The following is a 23996-nucleotide window of genomic DNA, read 5'->3' on the forward strand; positions in this document are numbered from 1 at the left end:
TAAGCAGTTTAATTCATTTGAAGTAAGAGTTTTAAAAATACTAGTTTCAGGTTATTGGATAGTATTTTTATAGAATTACTTTTATTTATGTGAAAATAGTCTTAATTAGAAAATGATGTGTGTAGAAGTGAGAAAGGCACAGGTCACTCTGGATTATTTATTAATCATCTAAATATTCTCCCTTTGAAAATATATAGCATACATTTTATGCTTAAGGCTCCCACATAGAGGGAACCTTTAATATATTAGTGTTTGGCTTTTTCCTTTTAATGTAGAGAGCTATATTTCTTTGGGGAAATTTATGTGGTGATTCTTCAGCAACAGGATTGCTAGATAATTAGCTGAATAAAAATCATGTTCCTATGAAGCTGCCCATGAAGTCTTTAAAATTCTTAATTATTGAAAGTCACTGTTTAAATATGACACATAATGATGACAAGGTACTGAATCCAAGTACTGGAAAAATAGAACTTTCCAATTCTATTTCCAAATTTATTATAATGGAAAAGATGGTAAAGTCTATGACATTGTTTGATTTTTTCTAAAATACTTAATTTTCTACAGATAATCTATGTGTATGTTGGAATAGAAGTTGGTAAGGCAGTGGAAATTGCTTTATTACATGCCTGAATGTATGAAGAAGCCCAAAACTTGTAAACTCTTTCAAGATCTCAATAAAATGTTATTTTTCATTTCTTAGGTTAAATGAGAAATTTCAGCTTCTTAGGATGGTCACATAAATGATCATATTAGAACAACTACCAGTTTCAGAAAACACAGAACATGTCAGAGTCACATAGTCATGTTGGCCTCTCTTTTCTACATCCCACATCCCAAGCACAACCCAAATCAATAATTTGAGAGGTACTGCAAAATAAACTATATTTAAGACTCCACCATCCTTACCATCTCAATTGTCCAGCCACCCAGGACACCATAACCTAATGCTTGGATACTGAAAGAACCTTTTAACTTGTCTCATTGCTAGAGAATTTGATTCTATGCTTGCCTTCCTATTGACTGTTCTCCAGAGACAAAATGATACTATTAATATGTGAATCAAATCATGTCACTCTAAACCCTCCAGTGTCTTCCAGTTTGACTTGATAAACTCCAAAATATTTAGGTTCTTGTACCCAGCTACTTCTGTAAACTGTCTGCTATCATTCTCCTTTCACTGGTTATTAATTAGGTGAATTCTTTTGAAGTGTGCATATATCGTTAGCATCTAACAGGCACCTAACAGGCTAAACAACTGAAAGACAAATATCCATAGTTTAAATTTAATTGAACTATTTCAAAAAGCACTTGGGACCAGATTCATTCATTGCCTTGGATATTCTCATTTGGTCATTGTTTCCTTTAAATCATATGGATATTACAGTCGTTGTTGTAGTTTAGTTGCCAAGTTATGTCTCTTTTGCAACCCCATGGACTGTAGCTCTTCAGGCTCGTCTGTCCATGGGATTTCCCAGCAAGAGCACTGGAGTGGGTTGCCATTTCCTTCTCCATGAATCTTTCTAACCCAGGGATCAAACCCAGCATTGTCAAGTGGGTACTTTACTACTGGGCCACCAGGGAAGCCCGTTATGGTCATTAAATATCAATAAAAACATAGCACCTGTAACATGTAGAGAATTTGATGTGATCTCACAAAAAAAAAAAAAAAAAACATCACTGGCTGGAAGTATTCTGGAAGCAAATAATTTGGCAAGGTTCCAAAGGAAATTAAGCATAAAAGTAAAAATGAGTTCTTCCTGCCTGGATTAAATATGTAAGGGCTTTCGGGTCCCATCTTCTCTTTAGGTCAAGGATAAGTGTCCTACCATATCATGCAGCACTGCCTAATTAAGTGCTTTGTGGAAGGTTTGTAGTTTGCTTTACTTTAAAGCATATTGCACAACCACTGCCGCAGGGAAGATGATTCCCTTTCACTGGTTTGTTGCAGTGGTGCAAGCCTGTGGTCACAAGTGAACATATGCTTTATATGTCTTTCACCTTGTATTGTTAGGAGGAAAAAAAATCTGCTGGTTAAAAGGAAAGAATGAAGTTATCAGCAACGTGAAACTTTGGTTGAATATTTTCTGGACAGCATACATTTGAAATCATAGATAATTTATCAGTTTGTATTATAATGATGATAGACTTTATTTCATTTTCTTTCTTCTTACACAGCTGGAAGAATAGGTATTTTATTCATTCATTTAGCCAAATTATTTTCCAAGCACATATTTATTATATGTCAGGCTATCTTCTAGGTATTTGGGATTCAACATTATTGATGAGTCAAAGCAATTGCTATTGAGTACATACTAGGCACCAGACATAGTGCTGAATTCTTGGTATAATTTTCTCATTTAAGTTTTTTAACATGATAGATTGTATTTTCTTAAAGAATATTTAGATTCACTGCAAAATGAGAGGACAGTACAGATAGTTTCTACACGTGCTCTGCCTCTTTAAACCCACAAGGTCTCCTACTATCTATTGGATTGGCCAAAAAGGTCGTTAAGGTTTTCCCCTAAGATGTTATGGAAAAGCCTAAATGCCAAAGTAGTACATCTCCTTCACAAGAGTGCTACATGTGTTACAAGTGATAAACCTACATTGACAGACCATTACCATCCTAACTCAATAGTTTACTGTGAATTGTACATTCCATGGCTTTTGACAAATGTTTAACGACATATATCCACCATTAATGTATATAGAATAGTTTCACTGCTATAAATTTTTTTCTGTGTTCTACCTGTTTATTCCTTACTCCCCATAAGCCCCTGGCAACTACTGATATTTTAACTATCTCTAAAGTTTGGGCTTTTCCAGAGTGTTATGTCGTTGGAATAATATATTAGGCAGCCTTGTCACTTTGTATTCCTTCATTTAATAATTTGTTTTTAAGATTCCTGCCAGTCATTTCATGGCTTGATGGCTATTTATTTTTAGTGTTGAATAACATTCTAGTCTATGAATATACCACAGTTATTTTACCTATTCACTTACTGAGGAAGGTCTTGGTTGCTTCTTAGTTTTGGCAATTGTAAGCGAAGTTGCTTTAAATTGCTGTGTCCAGGTTTTTATATGGACATAGTTTTTCATATAATTTAGGTAAATATCTGGGGGGAAAATTGCTGAGAAAGATTGACGGCAGGAGGAGAATGGGACGACAGAGGATGAGATGGTTGGATGGCATCACCTTCTCGATGGACATGAGTTTGAGCAAGCTCCGAGAGTTGGTGATGGACAGGGAGGCCTGGCATGCTGCAGTCCATGGGGTCGTAAAGAGTCAGACATGACTAAGCAACTGAACTGAACTAAGTAAATATCAAGGTGTTTGGTTGTTGGATCTTACAATAAGACTGTATTTAGCTTTGTAAGAAACTGGCAAATTGTCTTCCAAAGTGGCTATACTATTTTGCATTTTCACCAACAATGAATAAGAATTCCTGTTGCTCTATACTCTAGTCAACATTTGGTGATTTAACATTTTGCATTTTTACCATTCTACTATGTTTGTAGTGGCATTTCATTGTTTTAATTTGAATTTCCTAATGACATATGTTGAACATCTTTTCACGTGCCTGTTTTCAATCTGTATGTCTTTTTTCATAAGGCATTGATTCAGATGTATTGGTAATTTTTTAATTGGGTTGTGTATTTTATTATTGATTTTAAGGAGTATTTTTTTATGTTTTGGATAACAATCTTTTATGAAATGTGTCTTTTGCAAATAATTTCTCCCAGTCTATGGCTTGTCTTCTGATACTTTTGATCATAAAATCTTATGCTAATATTATAGAATGATTTTTATGGTCCATACTTAAAGACAATTAGGTTTAGAATAAATATCATCCCTATCTCAAAGGGGCCTATACAACCTTTTCAGATAACTATAATTTACATGCAATCTTCAGTTCAAAAAATAGTTCACTTTGTGGAAAAGGGTTATTCTTAAATGTAACTTGCACATACCCTTTTAATAATGCCAACTGGATGAAATCATTTAAAAGTTTCTTGAAGTCATTGCTGTGACCAACTTTTATGTTAGACTCCATTATAGGGATGCTTTCAGTATTTCTTAAAGAGGGTAAGTCACTCATAACTTGTCAGGGCTTCCCTGGTGGCTCAGATGGTAAAGAATCTGCCTGCAATGCGGAAGGCCTGGGTTCGATCCGTGGGTTGGGAAGATCCCCTGGAGGAGGGTATGGTAACCCACTCCAGTATTCTTGCCTGGAGAATCCCCATGGACAGAGTAGCCTGGGGGGCTACAGTACACGGGGTTGCAAAGAGTCGGACACGAATGAACACCTAGGGGCACATAAACTTGTCAAGTAAGTCTGAGGTGTGTCTGTGCATGCTACATGCATGTGTAGATCTCAGTTGACATTGTATTGCTTTTGACGTAGTAGCTGCTTCCAACCAATCTCATGATCATATTATTTTAACCTACTGTAGAAGACAAGAAGAAGTAGATCTCCAAACTTGAAGATGAAGAACTTTCTATGAATAATATTTATTTTCTTTATTGAAATGATTTTGCACAATTTATTTAGAATGCTCAGGTACTGTTTTTATGTGTTCTTAAAAGTGTTTATAATAGATAAGTAATTACCAGTTAAATGTAATGTTGTCATGAACTGCTTATGCTTAATGTATGTGTGTATAATTTATTGATATTTGCAAGTATGTACTTAGATATGTGTATAAATATAATTTACATATTTCTCATACTGAAATCATTACTTATTCAAGGATTAAACAAGGGTATAAAACTTGTTACTGCTCATGAAATTATGCATGCCATACTTCAGTATTTCTATAAGTTCTTACTAAAAATATTAAGAGACAATAGGTTTATTTAAGTCTTTCAGTATGATCACCTGCCCATTACATGATATTGAAGAAGCGTTATAATGTAGCCTAGGGTTGAATAAAAAGAGTATACTTTGTAAGAATGAGTTATCAGAACCCAGTCCATTATTTTCAGCTGAAGTCTTTGATCTAAGAGAGTGGCCTTGTAAGATTTCAATTTTGTAACCTTAACCCTCCTTTCATCATGTTCTTAGTGAGGTCTGTAATATCTTCACTACATCAAAGCCAAAGCAAAAAAGTTCATATGTAGTAAAAATTACCAAAAGCACCATTTAAATAAGTCTTCTATTGAAAATAGTAAGAGATTTCAAGACTTTTATAAAGGAGCAAGAAGAAGAGTCTAATTTGTGTTTATTACCTCAGATACCAAGTGTGTCCTTTGTTAATCATCTATCAAAACCGAATACCTTTAGGGGAAGGAGACCCTGAAGTGTATCAAAGAGTAAAATGCTGTCAACATCTGAAACACTAATTTTCAGTGCTGGTCTTGCTGTCTATAAGCAAACCATTTCAAGGCTTTTATTTGGATTGCTTCTTCCTGCCACTGATTTATAACATGGTATTTGAGTAATAATTTTCTCATGATGTTCAGTAGAGTTTCTAAATATGAAAACAGATAAGCAGCCTACTGGAATGCCCAATTATGATAGAAATTTGAGGCTGGTTTTGTCTATGTATATGTATAAATAAAGGTACAATGTTTTTTTTTAAATTTGTTATTGCAGTAGATTTGCCAAATTAGTTTCAGCAGTACAACATGATATTCAATATATTTAAAAAGTATACTTCATTTAGATGTATTAGAAAATAATGGTTGTATTTCCCTGTGCTGTACAATATGTTTCTGGTGCTTATCTATTTTGTGCATAGTGGTTTTTAACTGTTAATCCCATCCTGCTATATTATTCCTCTGCCTTTCTTCTCCCCACTGATAACAACTTGCTTGTTTTCTTTATGTGTGAATCTGTTTCTGTCTTGTTATATATCAATATATTGATCTGTTTTACTTAATAGATTCCTTACATTAGTGATAACATAACTGCATTTATCTTTCTGTGTATGACTTTTTTCACTAAGCATAATGATCTCTAGGTCCATCCATGTTGTTGTAGATGGCAGAAATTCATTTTTGTAGATAAATAATATTTCATTGTGTAAATACCCATATCTATTCTATCCATTCATATGTTGATGAGTATTTGGTTTCCTTCTGTATCTTGGCTATTGTAAATAATACTTCTGTGAACATTGTGGTACATATATCTTTTCAAATTAGTAAATATATATATACCTAAGAGTGGAGCTGCTGGATCTTATGCTAGTTCTATTTTTTGTGTTTTGAGGAACCTCCATACTGTTTTCCATACTAAGTACACAAATGTACATTCCAACCAACAGTATATGAGTATTTCCTTTTCTCCATATCCTTGCCAACATTTCTTATTTGTGTTATTTTTGATGATAGCCATTCTGACAAGTATAAGGTGATATCTCATTGTGGTTTTGATTTGCATTTCCCTGATGATTAGCAATGCTGAACATCTTTTCATGTGTCAGTCATCTTTGTTTCATCTTTAGAAAAGTATCTATTGGGACATTCTGCCCAATTTTAATCAGGCTTTAAAAAAATATATTGAGTGGTATGAGCTATTTATACATTTTGGATGTTTGTTGTGTTTAGTCACTAAAGTTGTGTCTGATTGTTTTGTGACCCCATGGACTGTAGCCCTTCAATCCCTCTGTCCTTGGAATTTCCCAGGCAAGAATACTGGAGTGGGTTGCTATTTCCTTCTTCAGTGAGTCTTCTGGACCCAGGGATCAAACTTTCATCTCCCGCGTTGGCAAGCAGATTCTTTACCACTGAGTCGCCAGGGAAGCCGGGTTAAATTTGGGGTATTAACCCTCTTCTGGTCATATCATACATGCATTTTCTTCCATTCAGTAGGTTTTATTTTTGTTTCATCATTGGTTTCCATTTCTTGTGGATTTAATTAGGTCTCACTTGTTTATTTTTGCCTTTATTTCTTTTGCCTTAGGAAACAGATCCAAAAGCATACTGCTATGATTAATGTCAAAGACTGTTCTTGTTCTTCCTATGTTCTATCCTAGGAGTTTTATGGTTTCAGGACTTACATTTAGGTTTTTAATCCATGTTATTTTGTTTTTGTGATATGAGGAAATCTTCTCATTTCATTATTCTACAAGTACTCACCATCCGGTTTTCCCAGTACCAATTATATCTTTTTTCCTCCCTTCCTTTTTTTGAGATTAATTGAGCATATAAGCATAAATTTATTTCTGAACCTTTATTCTGTTTCCCTGATATATGTGTCTGTTTTTGTGCTGGTACCATCTACTTTTGATTACTATAGCTTTGTAGTGTAGTCTGAAGTCTGGTATGATATTTCTACTTTGTTCTTTTTTTCTCAAGATCATTTTGACAAATATGAGTCTTTTGTGCATGCTAAGTTGCTTCAGTCATATCCAAATCTTTGTGACCCTATGTACTGTAGCCTATCAGGCTCCTCTGCCAAAAGATTCCCCAGTCAAGAATACTGGAGTGGGTTGCCATACCCTTCTCCAGGGGATCTTCCCCACAGAGGGATCGAACCCAGTTCTCATGTCTCCTTCATTGGCAGGTGGTTTCTTTACCACTAGTGCCTCTGTAGTTCCATAAAAATTTTAAGATTGTTTGCTCTAGTTCTATGAGTAAGGTCATGAGTATTTTGACAGGAATTATATCAAGTCTATAGACTGCTTTGAGTAGTATGGAAAATTTAACAAAATTAATTTTTCCAGTCCAAGAGCTTGGGATAGCTTTCCATTTCTTTATATTATTTTCAGTTTCCTTCATCACTATTTTTATAGTTTTCAGCATACAAGTCTTTCACCTCCATGGTTAACTGTTTTTCCTAGGTAATTTATTATTTTTGATGCTGTCTTAAATGGAATTATATTTTTTCTTACTTTCTCTTTATTTTGATAGGTTTTTGTTATATTACTATATATTAGATTCTTATTTCACAGATTACACATTATTATTTACAATTTACAAATGAGGCTGCAAATATTTTAGGGTTGTTAAACAGTATTGAAATACTCATTCAGTTAACATATAGCACAGCAAGGACTCCTGCTAGCCCTTCTAATTTTAATTCCAGGTAGAGTCAACAATTTGTACAAAATACCTGCTTACTAAGAAATCACTGCTTCAAACATGTTTTGTATCTTCTAATGATACAGGAAATGTATCTTTAGTATTTAAGTATAATGTGCTTCTCCTTGTACAATACTATATTTTGGAAAAGTTGTTCCTCATCCTCTGCTTGGAAAATTAGTATTTACCATTCAACACCCAGCTTGTTAGACTGAAAAAAGAATTCTCTTCATCCAAAAGAAAAAAACCATATGATTAAATATCAAAGTCAGCAGGACAAATATCATTCTTTAGGTATCTCATGCTTATTGTTATGTGAAAATAGAAAAGGAGGAAGTGAAAAAACTGGAGCGACAAATCAGGTTGGCAGAAGGAGCAGGGAGAAAAAGGGCGAAGTGATAGAAAAGCTTGGGACATGTACATACTGCTGTATATTTAAAATGGATAACCAACAAGATGCCACTCTATAGCACAGGAAACTGATCAATGTTATATGGCAGCCTGGAAGGGAGGGGGGTTTGGGGGAGAATGGATACATGTATATGTATGGTTGAGTCCCATGCTGTCCTCCAGAACCTACCCCAACATTGTTAATTGGCTATGCACCAATATAAAATAAAAAGTTTAAAAAAACCTGTTGGCAACAACAAAGATGGTAGGTAAAGAAAATGTAAATGATAGAACTAAATTTGCTATAGATATTTATGGAAAGGGAGAAATCAAAAATTTGTGAATAAAGAGGATGTTTCATGTGGAACTAGTTGAATGTTGAGGTATATCTGAGAGCTACCAGTTATCTCTCATCTGGGACTGTGAGTTTAAATTTTAGAAGCAGATTCTCATTCAGAGATATAAAACTGATACATAAATTCCATTATGAATGTATGAGGTCAGGTTTCTATAGAAAGTTTATGAAGAGGAGGTACCCCAGAACATACTCATCAGGAAGATTAACACTTAGAAGATTATTTATGAGCAACTCTGCTGCTATTTTGCTAATATTATGGCTGAAAAGTTGCATCTTATTTTGATTTGCATTTCTTTGATTTTCTTGATGAATATACTGCACTCACTGAATGAATTCACTGAATGTTACATCAAAACTACAAAATGTTTTGACAAATGTAGTGAATATTTGGGCTTCCCCAGCCAGTGGTAAAGAATCTGCCTGCAATGCAGGAGCCACAGGAGATGCGGGTTCAATCCCTGGGTAAGGAAGATCCCCTGGAGGGGAGCATGGCAACCCACTCCAGTATTCTTTTCTGGAGAATCCCACTGACAGAGGAGCCTAGTGGGTTTCAGTCTATAGTGCTGCAAAGAGTCGGATGTGACTGAAGCGACTTAACACTCATGCACAGTTAATATTTTTGATTAAAAAAGAAAAATAACATTATGTTATCCTGAGTAGAGTAGAGTCAAACTAACAAGTGTTTTAACACTTAACTTCCAGAACTTATTCAGAACAATGTGGTGACATATGGATGGTTCAGCTAATGAGCTATTAGGTGTAGGGGACTTCTTTAGAACCATGTGAATATAACAAATCTCACATTGCTGATCAGAAATGTAAAATAGGCATACTATTTCAATCCTCCCTACTATGTCTTTTCCTAAAGGAAACACAATATACTACCACATATCTAAACTTTAATACATATACTCTGAACTTATCAGTTTTACTTAAAAAAATAGAAAATAAATAAAGACATATCAGGACATGGAAGCAACCTAGATGCCCATCAGCAGATGAATGGATAAGGAAGCTGTGGTACTTATACACCATGGAATATTACTCAGCCATTAAAAAGAATTCATTTGAACCAGTCCTAATGAGATGGATGAAGCTGGAGCCCCTTATACAGAATGAAGTAAGCCAGAAAGATAAAGAACATTACAGCATACTAACACATATATATGGAATTTAGAAAGATGGTAACGATAACCCTATATGCAAAACAGAAAAAGAGACACAGAAATACAGAACAGACTTATGAACTCTGTGGGAGAATGTGAGGGTGGGATATTTCAAAAGAACAGCATGTATACTATCTATGGTGAGACAGATCACCAGCCCAAGTGGGATGCATGAGACAAGTGCTCGGGCCTGGTGCCCTGGGAAGACCCAGAGGAATCGGGTGGAGAGGGAGGTGGGAGGGGGGATCGGGATGGGGAATACGTGTAAATCCATGGCTGATTCATATCAATGTATGACAAAACCCACTGAAATGTTGTGAAGTAATTAGCCTCCAACTAATAAAAAAAAAAAAAATTAAAAAAAAAAAATAAAGACATAAGTTACAGAATAAAATGCAAGATCATTTATTAATTTTTCAAGCCAATCTTAAATCTGGAATGTTATATTTTGACAATAATACTAATAGAAAAATCAGGTAAATACATTGTAATTTTATGTAAGTAATATATAACAGTACCTCTGCTTTTAAGAATTTCATATACAATAACAGTTAATGTGAGCAATATTTTAGCTATCTGTGGTTGTGAAGTGATTTAGTCTCACTAAAACTAGAATGAATATGTTAATACATCTTGATTTTTTCCTTTGCTTATTTTGAATTTAGACTGATCTATCAATTTTTTCTTCATGATTTTTGCTTATAAAATTCTTTCCCACATTAAGATCATGCAGTCAGTTCACTAAGTTTCTATTCCATATATTTATGGGTAAATGAGTGCTATTGAATTTAAGCAGTTTATTATCATTGCTGCCATTAACATTCTTCTCTAAACTTTGCTAATTTTGAGATATATTGCATATTCTTTTTTATTTGCCTCACAGTGAATATGTAGTATGAGAATGAATTGCTGTGTTCTAGAAGTAGTTTTGCTTATACAATGGAAATAAGCAATATTGGGATTCTGGTGTATTCTATTAATATATAATGGATCAAAATATATGAAATGAGTCTTCTTGACAATTTTTTTTTTTTTTTTTTTTAGCCACATCCCCACCCTGCCACCCTACATTGTAAAATATTCAGCCTTTGGCACCTCAAATTAGCACTTTTTTTTTTTTTTAATTACCTTTTTGGTTTTTTTTTTTTTTTTTATTAGTTGGAGGCTAATTACTTCACAACATTTCAGTGGGTTTTGTCATACATTGATATGAATCAGCCATAGAGTTACACGTATTCCCCATCCCGATCCCCCCTCCCACCTCCCTCTCCACCCGATTCCTCTGGGTCTTCCCAGGGCACCAGGCCCGAGCACTTGTCTCATGCATCCCACCTGGGCTGGTGATCTGTTTCACCATAGATAGTATACATGCTGTTCTTTTGAAATATCCCACCCTCACATTCTCCCACAGAGTTCATAAGTCTGTTCTGTATTTCTGTGTCTCTTTTTCTGTTTTGCATATAGGGTTATCATTACCATCTTTCTAAATTCCATATGTATGTGGTAGTATGTAAAAGCATTGCTAAGGGGAAGGTTCATAGCATTACAGGCTTACATCAAGAAACAAGGAAAAAACCAAATAAATAACCTAACTCTACACCTAAAGCAATTAGAGAAGGAAGAAATGAAGAACCCCAGGCTTAGCAGAAGGAAAGAAATCTTAAAAATCAGGACTGAAATAAATGCAAAAGAAACTAAAGAGACCATAGCAAAAATCAACAAAGCTAAAAGCTGGTTTTTTGAAAAAATAAACAAAATTGACAAACCATTAGCAAGACTCATTAAGAAACAAAGAGAGAAGAACCAAATTAACAAAACTAGAAATGAAAATGGAGAGATCACAACAGACAACACTGAAATACAAAGGATCATAAGAGACTACTACCAGCAGCTCTATGCCAATAAAATGGACAACTTGGATGAAATGGACAAATTCTTAGAAAAGACTAACCTTCCAAAACTGAACCAGGAAGAAATAGAAGATCTTAACAGACCCATCACAAGCAAGGAAATCGAAACTGTAATCAAAAATCTTCCAGCAAACAAAAGCCCAGGACCAGATGGCTTCACAGCTGAATTCTACCAAAAATTTAGAGAAGAGCTAACACCTATCTTACTCAAACTCTTCCAGAAAATTGCAGATGAAGGTAAGCTTCCAGACTCATTCTATGAGACCACCATCACCCTAATTCCAAAACCAGACTTGACAATTCTTGATACATGACTGTAGGGTATATAGTTTCAATTTACTTATTTTTAGGCCCTGGATAACATTTCAGCCTTGGCTTGTTTACTGCCTTTTAAACCCTTGCCCAATTCCCCTGGCTCATTCTTTGGACTTGGAAAATTCAAACCTTTATCACCTAGGCCCCATCATTTGACTGGTCAGAAATGCAGACACTCACTGTGATGTTTGCTTCCTTTGTGAACATGCTTGCTGCTGCTAGTCTTCACTGTTACCTGAGCGATGGTTCTTTGGTAGCTATTTTAGCTAACACTTCTCTGATGGATTTCATTTTTCTATTTCCTACCAACAGCTCATTTGAGGGTTTGGACTATTTGTTTAGTTTGAATTTTTATTTCAAAAAAAGTTTAGAAATGTTAAAAAGAAAATATGGCTGATATATCTTTATATTTTGGGTTTGCTTTATACAGAACATTAAATTGACCTCATTAATAAATTCAAGCAATATTGAATTCAAGTCCCAACTGTCACCATGCATAACTAGGCAAGTCTCTGCATTGCCCATATGTTGTTAGATCTGGGTAATCTCTAAAATATTTTCTACCTCTAAATATCTACATCTCAGTGACTTACCCAAACTACATTATTAAATATATAAACATACATTTATTAACTACATATATAACAATTCTTTCAGAAGCAACATAATAACTGTCAGAAAAACAAAAATCCAAATCTCACAAGAGGGTGAGGGAGTCAGGGAAAAAATAACTGCTTGAGTATATACATTACAGTTTCATTGCAAAGTAAATTTTGTTCTGAAATGAAGGAATATGCAGAGGACACACCATGGCTGTAGGTGCCCTTGAGAACTGAAGTGGTTGTCAGAGAGTTTCAGGAGCCCACGGTTTGAGCTTCCAGTTTTGATTTCTTGGGGGATGGCAGAAAAGATTTAAAATCTAGGGCATGCCCATGATGTGGAGGTTAACAGGAAATGTGCTAAGCTAAGCCAAGACTCTCTCACAATGAGGGTGAATAAGAAGTAAACCCATTGCTCACAGAGTTCCTGGGAGAAAGCTTAACATATCCTGATCTTGGCATCAGATAAAGGGAAAGACAGGTCTCCAATGAGAATTTATGATCACAAGCTAAATTTGGTTTTTGGCCCATTTTCATATTATATGGAAAAATAATTTAAAGGGGTCTTGTATAGGGAGTATACATATGAAACTGGGACAAGTAAGCATAAATGTTCTTTGGAAAACTGCATGTTTAACCCAAGCTTAAAAATAACAAAGCAGAATCATATAAAGTTGCATCCAGACATGCATGTAAATCAGCAGAAAAATTAAAAGAGATCTTAATTATTGGCAGAAGAAACAGGCAGATTTCCTTCAAATGACTGAAAGTTATTCTATTCAATTATTCAAAAATTTCCAACAATGGAAATTGGAAGACAGTAGATTTGTGTCTTAAATTTACTGAGCAACATAAACATACACACACTCACACAAATGTACGTGAACCAAAATCTAAGATAGAATTCTAGGCCCTAATAGTATCCAGTAAAATTATGTAAAATTATGTTAATTATCAATAAAATTATACCCAGTAGCCAGAGGCACAATAAAGGTATTAAAAGATTAAAAATAAGATAAATATTAAGCTTACCACCAATAGACCCTTGGTAAATGAAATTCAAAATAAGTAATTTTGGCAGAATAAATGTTATCCTAGATGGAAGATGTAAAATGGAAAGCTGTTGGTAAATAAATATAATTGTGAATATATCTCTAAATATAAATAAACATGAAGTGTATTCTAAACTAACACAAAACAGTACTTGTACCAGCAGCAATAACAATGTCTCATCTATGGAGAAGGAAACAGTATAGATGAAAATGCTGCCCAAAACTTGCATGTAAATTTGACAGAAGTTGTTAGCATTAAAATACTTTATACTTTATTTTATTTGTATTGTTAAAGAGAAAGGTAAGCATGAATGATAAAATAGCAAGGATTAGACATGAAGATTATAAGGATTAGACATGAAGATTATGAAGATTAGACATGAAGATTATAACTTCCAAAAAAAATAGAGGGGAAAATGAAATAATAAAAAGGAAAGAAAATGTCATTCAAAAAAATGAAAAAAAGCAAGAGATGGGGGAAATCCAGCTGAGTCTGATTCTAGAGTTTATCCTTATTGTAGCACCTTTTGAAGATGCCCAAAACCCTAGAATATAATATAGCTTAGATTCTCAAGATTAAGTACTGAAAAGTTAAATAAGAAACATTTTAACTATTTGCTTTTTTTCAAGCAAATAAATAATATTTCTATATCTTTACAATTAGAATAATCCTGCTATGAACATTGAGGTGGAAGCATCTTTTCAAATTAGTTATTTTCAGATATATACCCAGGAGTGGCATTGCTGGGTTATATGATAGTTCCATTTTTAGTTTCTTTGAGAAATCTTCATACTGTCTTCCACAGTGGCTGCATCAGTTTACATTCCCACTAATAATCTGTTTTCTTTTTCTTCACATCCTTGCCAAGATTTTTAGTTCATTTTCTTTTTAAAGAGAGCCATTCTGATGGGTGTGAGGTGGTTTGGATTTTCATTTACCTAATGATTAGCAATGTTGAGCATTTTCTTCATGTGCCTGTTAGCTATTTGTATGCCCTTTTTGTCTATTCATTTGTTCTGCCCATTTTTAAATTTAATGTTGATTTGTATGAGCTATTTATATGTTAAATATTAATCCTTTATCTGTCATATCATTTGCAAATGTTTTCTCCCATTCAATAGATTGTCGCTTCATTTTGTTGATGTTTTCCTTTGCTGTGCAAAAGCTTTTAAGTTTAATTAGGTCTCATTTGTTAATTTTAGCCTTTATTTTGCATTAGGAAACATCCAAAAACATGTTACTATGATTTACGACAAAGAGCTTTCTGCCTATGTTATTGTCTAGGAGTTTTACAGTATCTGGTTTTCCATTTAGGTCTTTAATTCATTTTGAGATTTTTTTTTTTATATATGTTATTAGGGAATGTTCTAATTTCATTCTCTTACATGTAGCTGTTCAGTTTTCCTAGCACCACATACTGAAAAGACTTTCTTTTCTCCACTGACTATATTTGTCTCCTATGTAGTAGGTTAACTGTAAATACATAGGTTTATATCTGGGTTTTCTATCTTATTCCATTGATCTATGTGTTTGGTTTTATGCCAGCCCCATAGTGTTTTGATTGCTATAGCTTGGTAGTTTAGTCTGAAGTCAAGGTGAATGATGCCCTCAGCTCCATTCTTCTTGCTAAAGTTATTTGGCTATTCGGGTCTTATGTGTTTCAATGCAAACTTTAAATTTATTTTTCTATCTCTGTGAACAATATATATTTTTTTAATATGTGATTCTTTTATTTTTCTTTTTTTTCCATTTATTTTTATTAGTTGGAGGCTAATTACTTTACAATATTGTAGTGGTTTTTGCCATACATTGACATGAATCAGCCATGGATTTACACGTATTCCCCATCCTGATCCTCCCCCCCCCCCACCTCCCTCCATAGAGATTGAATTTAATTTGTAGGTCACCTTGTGTGGTATGATCATTTTAACAATGTTGACTCTTCCCATCTAAGAATACAGTATATTTTTACATCTGTTTGTGTTGCCTTCCATTTATTTCATTAATGTCTTAAAGTTTTTGGAGTCCAGATCTTTTTGCCTCCTTAGGTTGGTTTACTTCTATGCATTTCATATTTTATGACTAGATAATAAATGGGAATGTTTCCTTAATTTTAGAAGTGTAAGTGATCTCTGTATATCAGCTTTGTATCCTAGAACTGTACCAAATTCACTGATGAGCTCCAGTAGTCTTCTGGTGACATCTTTAGAATTTTCTGTGTCTAGTATCATGTCATATGCAAACAATGACATTTTTACTCTTTCCTTTCCAATTTGGTTTCGTTATACTCCTTATTTTCTCCGATTGCTATGGCTAGGTTTTTCAAAACTATGTTGACTAAAGAGGCAAGTGTGGGTATCCTTGCCTTATTCCTGCTCTTAGAGCAAATGTTTCAGCTTTTCACCTTCAAGGATGATGTTAGCTGTGAGTTTGCCTTGTGCTGTGATGTGCTAAGTTGCTTCAGTCGAGTCTAACTCTTTGTGACCTCATGGACTGTAGCCCACCAATCTCCTCTGTCCGTGGGATTTTCCAGGCAAGAACACTGGAGTGGGTTGCCAGGTCCTCCTCCAAGGGATCTTCCTGACTCAGGGATTGAACCCGAGTCTCTTATGTCTCCTACATTGGCAGATGCGTTCTTTACCACTAGTGCCACCTGGGAAGCCTGAGTTTGTCTTAAATGACCTTTATTATGTTGAGATATGTTATATCTATGACCACTTTCTGGAGAAATTTTTATAAATGGATGTTGAATTTTATTAAAAGAACTTTGCATCTGCTGAGATAATCATACAGTTTTCCTATTTCAATTTGTTCATGTGGTATATCACATTAATTGGCTTTTGGATATTGAAAAATCCTGTACCCCTGGGATAAATTCCATTTGCTTATGGTGTTTTATTCTCTTAGCTGTTGTTGGATTCAGTTTGCTGGTAGTTTGTTGAGGATCTTTGCATCCTCACTGATTGTTAATCAGTAATACTGGCCTGTAGTTTTCTTTTTTTGTGGTATCCTTGTCTGATTTTGGTATCAGGGTGAAGCTAGTATCATAGAATGAGTTTGGAAGTGTAGCTTTCTCTGCAACTTTTTGGAATAGTTTCAAAAGGATAGGTGTTATTAATAACTCTTCTCTAAATATTTGGTAAAATTCATCTGTGAAACCATCTGGTCCTAGACTTTTGTTTGTTGCAAGTTTTTAACTTACTGATTCTGTTTCATTACTGGTAATTGATCTGTTCATATTTTCTATTTTTGCTGGTTAAGACTTGAGAGATTGTGCCTTTCTAAAAATTTGTCTATTTCTTCTAGGTTGGGGCTTCCCTAATAGCTCAGTTGGTAAAGAATCCGCCTGCAGTGCAGAAGACCCCAGTTTGATTCCTGGGTCGGGAAGATCTGCTGCAGAAGGGATAGGCTACCCACTCCAGTATTCTTGGGCTTCCCTTGTGACTTAGCTGGTAAAGAATCTGCCTGCAATGTGGGAGGCTTCGGTTCAATCCCTGGGTTGGGAAGATGCCTTGGAAAAGAGAAAGGCTCAGGTTTCAGTGAAGTTAAGTAACTCACCCAAACTCTCACAGTGAAAGAGTCAAGATTCAAACCCAATTTTACAGAAAGCTATATTCATTATTTTCATTACTCGATAGCTGAAATGCAAGATAGAGAATGTTGTTTTAACTGGCTTTTAAGTTTTTATTCAGACCAAATAATTTAAAACGATAATTCTCTGAGTAGAACAACTGAAGCATAGAAGCAGAGATTGCACTAGAATCATGAATGAGTGTCCTGGATATTTGATTTCTGCTGTGTTAAATCAACTAACAGAATAGCTCAGACAAAGCAAAAAAAAGCTTTGCTGTTCCCTAATCTCCTTCTTTTTCCTTCCCAGTTTCATCCATTCTTCACTGCTTGAAACATTCCCCTTTCCTACACAAGGTAAATCCAAAATGTCAGGAGAGTTAAGTATGGCTAAAACAATACATACTTTCTGCCAGCCAGATAGATCTATGTAAATATTTTATGAGTAAAATTTCCAATAACTCATTTGTGTTTCTTGAACAAAGCAGAATGCTTACATTTATTTAGGAAAAAAAGAGAAAAAAACTTTGAAGGAGAAGCAGTCTGAAAACCAAATCTTTGTGATACATACATCCTCCTGTTAAAATGAGTGACTTTGGCAGAATTACTAAATAGACAGTAGAATTTACACACTCATATTGAAAGGCATATGAGTTTCTCTGATATAATTCTTGAGCAGACAGTGGTAAAATTAAGGCAAAATTGATTCCAAAATGAAACATCTATTTTCGAAAACTAGGATTTATTGTGTTTGGAAACTCATGATAAGAGTTTTGGGAAAAGCAGCTTTATATTTTACTAAAGGAAACTATTATCTCAGAACAATTATTCATATAGCTTCTGATTTGGATTTGGCCATGCTCCAATGATACCATTTTGATAGACAAAGCAAGTAGAGCTTTTCAAGCCTTTCAGTTTAGAAAAATATATTTTGTTAGTTTTATTCTCCTTTCTATTTTTGCTCATATGTCTAAAAGAAAGGATAGGATTAATTTTGTAAGGAGAACACAAAGGAAAGATCTACTATCCCAACCACCAATTACAGTTGCCAGAGCACTGTTAGCTTTATGAAGAAAAACATTTTCTTGTATTCAGCCTGTTCATTCAAGAATCATCTCCCCTGTAATAGATACAGAGGAAAAAGCTGTTTTCCTAACAGTCCTGGTGTTACAAATCCAATTTGATTTTAGTGACTGAGGCCCCATGTCTTTTTTTTTTTTTTTTTTTTAGTTTAACTCTGCAAAGTCTAGAGACATTGATGTGGCTAGTTCTGGTTAAATATAAGTCTGTGATTTTTACACATCGCTCTTTGTCATCAAGATACTCTTATAATCTTCAGAATAGGATTTCCTTGTATAAGAGTCTCCAGGCCTCTCTCACACAGAATTCTGCAAAAGACATTCCAGACCATGTGCTCTGAGGAATGCCTACCTCAAAATTCCCTGAGGAATTAGTTTAAAATTGCAAGTTTCTTGGCTTCCTCCATAGCCTTCCAACTCAAATCTCTCTTGTATGGAAACTCGCACTTTAATAAACTTCACTATAATTCTTATATAAACAGAAATATGAAAACTTGTATTCTAAGAGTTTGAAGAGTCAAAGGCAGCTAGTTCTAGGGACAAGATAATGGACATTGAAGTCTCAAAGACCCAGATTTTGTCCTATAGCGATACCGCATGCTTGTGCAGCATGCAGCTGTGTAGCCCTAAGTGCATGGTCCATCTCTGTGAGCCCAGTTACCAAATATGTAAGATGGGGTAAGACCTTTCTTGCAAAGTTGTGTCTAGGATACAAGAAGTAAATAATAAATGTGTACATGTATATGTGTTTAAATGTATGTAAACATATTTGAGTGTCTCTAAAGCATGCCGCTTTTATTTACTGCTCAGTTCAGTTCAGTTGCTCAGTCATGTCTGACTCTTTGTGATCCAGTAAACAGCAGCATGCCAGGCCTCCCTGTCCATCACCAACTCCCGGAGTTTACTCAAACTCATGTCAATTGAGTCGGTGATGACATCCAACCATCATCCTCTGTCATCCCCTTCTCCTCCTGCCTTCAATCTTTCCAGCATCAGGGTCTTTTCCAATGAGTCAGCTCTTTGCATCAGGTGGCTAAAGTATTGGAACTTCAGCTTAGCATCAGTCCTTCCAATGAATGTTCAGGACTGATTTCCTTTAGGATGGACGGGTTGGATCTCCTTGCAGTCCAAGGGACTCTCAAGAGTCTTCTCCAACACCACAGTTCAAAAGCATCAATTCTTTGGTGCTCAGCTTTCTTTATAGTCCAATTCTCAAATCCATACATGACTAAAGGAAAACCATAGCTTTGACTAGATGGACTTTTGTTGACAAAGTAATGTCTCTACTTTTTAATATGCTGTCTAGGTTGGTCATAACTTTCTTTCCAAGGAGTAAGCCTCTTTTAATTTCATGGCTGCAATCACCATCTTCAGTGATATGGAGCCCAGAAAAATGAAGTCTGACACTGCTTCCACGTTTCCCAATCTATTTCCCATGAAGTGATGGGACCAGATGCCATGATCATAGTTTTCTGAATGTTAAGCTTCAAGCCGACTTTTTCACTCTCCTCTTTCACTTTCATCAAGAGTCCTTTTAGTTCCTCTTCAGTTTCTGTCATAAGGGTGGTGTCATCTGCATATCCGAGGTTATTGATATTTCTCCCGGCAATCTTGATTCCAACTTGTGCTTCTTCCAGCTCACCATTTCTCATGATGTACTCTGCATATAAGTTAAATAAGCAGGGTGACAGTATACAGCCTTGACATACTCCTTTTCCTATTTGGAACCAGTCCGTTGTTCCATGTCCAGTTCTAACTGTTGCTTCCTGACCTGCTTACAGGTTTCTCAAGAGGCAGGTCAGGTGGTCTGGTACTCCCAAATCAGTTTCAGAATTTTCAACAGTTTATTGTGATCCACACAATCAAAGGCTTTGGCATAGTAAATAAAGCAGAAATAGATATTTTTCTGGAACTCTCTTGCTTTTTTGATGATTCAGCAGATGTTGGGAATTTGATTTCTTTTTATTCTGCCTTTTCTAAAACCAGCTTGAACATCTGGAAGTTCACTGTTCACATATTGCTGAAGCCTGGCTTGGAGAATTTTGAGCATTACTTTACTAGCCTGTGAGATGAGTGCAATTGTGCACTGGTTTGAGCATTCTTTGGGATTGCCTTTCTTTTGGATTGAAATGAAAACTGACCTTTTCCAGTCCTGTGGCTACTGCTGAGTTTTCCAAATTTGCTGGCATATTGAGTGCAGCACTTTCACAGCATCATCTTTGACGATTTGAAATAGATCAACTGGAATTCTATCACCTCCACTATCTTTGTTTGTAGTGATGCTTCCTAAGGCCCACTTGACTTCACATTCCAGGATGTCTGGCTCTAGGTGAGTGATCACACCATTGTGATTATCTCAGTCCTGAAGACCGCTTTTGTACAGTTCTTCTGTGTATTCTTGCCAGCTCTTCTTAATATCTCCTGCTTCTGTTAGGTCCATACCATTTCTGTCCTTTATTGAGCTCCTCTTTGCATGAAATGTTCCCTTGGTATCTCTAATTTTCTTGAAGAGATCTCTAGTCTTTCCCATTCTGTTGTTTTCATCTATTTCTTTGCATTGATTGCTGAGGAAGGTTTTCTTATCTCTCCTTGCTATTCTTTGGAACTCTACATTCAGATGCTTATATCTTTCCGTTTCTCCTTTGCTTTTCACTTCTCTTCTTTTCACAGCTATTTGTTTTTTTTTTTTTTTTCTGTTTTTATGTGCTTTTACATTTTAATTTCAAGTTCTAATTTAATTTAATTCGAACTTCAAGTTCTTCCAAAAACAAGGCCCCAGGAAACCCCAGGTTCAACATGCTCCTGGGCTTGGTCCACTGCTGTCTTGTATTCATAGGTAAGTGTCCATTCACCAACAGTAAAGCCCAGGATAGACGTGATAAAAAAGGACTTCCTCCTTCATGGCATCAGTCCTTTGCTGGTTTCAGAGGTGGACGGTGGTCATCACAGAAAACACACAGGACAGGAACTTTTCCTCGGGACTGAGGTGGGATGCAGTGCCTGCTGTGAACATCACCATGTTTCCCCTGACCCTTTCCTCCAGTTTCTGAAGATATATTCTAGCAGAAAACAATCTTCCTTGAAGATACTGAGCGACAATTCCATAAAACAGAAACACATGCTTCCAGTGCACTGTTTTCAGGTACGCTGGGTTCAATTCAGCTGCCGATGAGCTGATTGATGCGTTCACCTCAATAGCCTGTCGAGCCCACTTCCTTGAGGAAGCCCACTCTGTTCTTCGTAGTGTGACGGGCCACTGAGAGTTGGAAAGGGTGCAGGAACCTTGAGATTGCCTGGAAATTCTTCCCCGGGAAGGCAATTTCGTGAATGAGGTCTTCCAAGCAAATGACATCAAACTTCCCCAGGTGCTCCTCAATAACTGTGTTGTCTGTCAGAGGGATGACTTTGTTCTTGACCTTTGCTTGTCCATGTTTCAAGATGAGTTCCCGAACAGACTTCAGATTTGGAAATCCCCAGGTCACATAAGGTTCCACGATACGAAGCGTCTTTATGGTTTTAGGGGTCACTATCACAAAGACACCACTGAAAATCTTATTCAGGCGAAGTCTGGCAATGGTCCTTTGCACCACTGAACTCACCCCATTAATCCTTTCAATGCGTACAACAAAGGCCAAGGAATGTTTGTCTGGCACTTCCAAGGCATGAGGTTTCACTTTTAGCCGTCTGAGTCGCACTCTGTCCCGAAGTTGCCGCCAGGAATCATGTACAAACCATTCTAGTCGCTTAAACTTGACTTGTTTTCCTTTCCTCTGCTCCTTCCTTTGCAAAAGCGCCTGTTTTGCCTGGGTGGCTTTGAGGGCCTGATAAGCCTTCCTCTTTTTAAGGAGATTCTCTGGAACCAAAGGGATCTTTCTTCTTGGTTCTTCCTCCGCCATCTTTCCAACGCGGCAGCTACTACTCACGCGCAGTTCCACCCGTAGTGAAGAGAGAGGCATCTCTATGTTTACTTGATCATAGAGACGTCTACTCTAGCTCAAGGCGGGGCAGGCGGGATGGCCGGGCCGTTTTAGCAGTAGTAAACCGCTGAGGTTTTGCTAGCCTTGATTCCTGCCAAAAGTTACACAAAGCTTCCTTCGCACTTCTTGGAAGCTTTTCGGAGCTGTGTCATCTTCAGAATCCAGTCCTTTCCATTCCAGGTGAACTCTTCACAGCTATTTGTAAGGCCTCCTCAGACAGCCATTTTGCTTTTTGCATTTCTTTTTCTTGGGGATGGTCTTGCTCCCTGTCTCCTCTACAATGTCATGAGCCTCCGTCCATAGTTCATCAGGCAGTCTGTCTATCAGATTTAGTCCCTTAAAGCTATTTCTCACTTCCACCGTATAATCATAAGGGATTTGATTAGGTCATATCTGAATGGTCTAATGGTTTTCCCTACTTTCTTCAATTTAAGTCTGAATTTGGCAATGATGAGTTCATGACCTGAGCCACAGTTAGCTCCCAGTCTTGTTTTTTCTGACTTTATAGAGCCTCTCCATTTTGGCTGCAAAGAATATAATGAGTCTAATTTCAATACTGGCCATCTGATAATGTCCGTATGTAGAGTCATCTGTTGTGTTGTTGGAAGAGGGTGTTTGCTATTACCAGTGTGTTCTCTTGGCAAAACTCTATTAGCCTTTGCCCTGCTTCATTCCGTACTCCAAGGCCAAATTTGTCTGTTACCCCAGGTGTTTCTTTTTTTTTTTTTTTCAGTTTTTATTTATTTTTTTATTTTTTTTTATTTTTATTATTATTGTTTTTTTTTTCCAGTGGGTTTTGTCATACATTGATATGAATCAGCCATGGATTTACATGTATTCCCAATCCCGATCCCCCCTCCCACCTCCCTCTCCACCCGATTCCTCTGGGTCTTCCCAGTGCACCAGGCCGGAGCACTTGTCTCATGCATCCCACCTGGGCTGGTGATCTGTTTCACCATAGATAGTATACATGCTGTTCTTTTGAAATATCCCACCCTCACATTCTCCCACAAAGTTCAAAAGTCTGTTCTGTATTTCTGTGTCTCTTTTTCTGTTCTGCATATAGGGTTATCGTTATCACCTTTCTAAATTCCATATACATGTGTCAGTATGCTGTAATGTTCTTTATCTTTCTGGCTTATTTCACTCTGTATAATGGGCTCCAGCTTCATCCATCTCATTAGGACTGGTTCAAATGAATTCTTTTTAATGGCTGAGTAATATTCCATGGTGTATATGTACCCCAGCTTCCTTATCCATTCATCTGCTGATGGGCATCTAGGTTGCTTCCATGTCCTGACTATTATAAACAGTGCTGCGATGAACATTGGGGTGCACGTGTCTCTTTCAGATCTGGTTTCCTCAGTGTGTATGCCCAGAAGTGGGATTGCTGGGTCATATGGCAGTTCTATTTCCAGTTTTTTAAGAAATCTCCACACTGTTTTCCATAGCGGCTGTACTAGTTTGCATTCCCACCAACAGTGTAAGAGGGTTCCCTTTTCTCCACACCCTCTCCAGCATTTATTGCTTGTAGACTTTTGGATAGCAGC

General features: G+C 36.1%; 1 protein-coding gene across 1 annotated transcript; it reads right to left on the reverse strand.

The window, feature by feature from the left end:
* Positions 1 to 21660: 21660 nt before the first annotated feature.
* On the reverse strand, positions 21661 to 22398 carry LOC133048511 (large ribosomal subunit protein uL30-like). The gene has a single exon (XM_061132210.1). The coding sequence runs from the start codon at positions 22363 to 22365 to the stop codon at positions 21661 to 21663; it is 705 nt and encodes a 234-aa protein (XP_060988193.1). The 5' UTR covers positions 22366 to 22398.
* Positions 22399 to 23996: the final 1598 nt, after the last annotated feature.

This window comes from Dama dama, chromosome 29 (assembly GCF_033118175.1).
Source record: "Dama dama isolate Ldn47 chromosome 29, ASM3311817v1, whole genome shotgun sequence".
Lineage (NCBI taxonomy): Eukaryota > Metazoa > Chordata > Mammalia > Artiodactyla > Cervidae > Dama > Dama dama.

Excerpts from the sequence above, each read along its gene's own strand:
- LOC133048511 (XM_061132210.1), bottom strand. The coding sequence starts at position 22,365 with ATGGCGGAGGAAGAACCAAGAAGAAAGATCCCTTTGGTTCCAGAGAAT.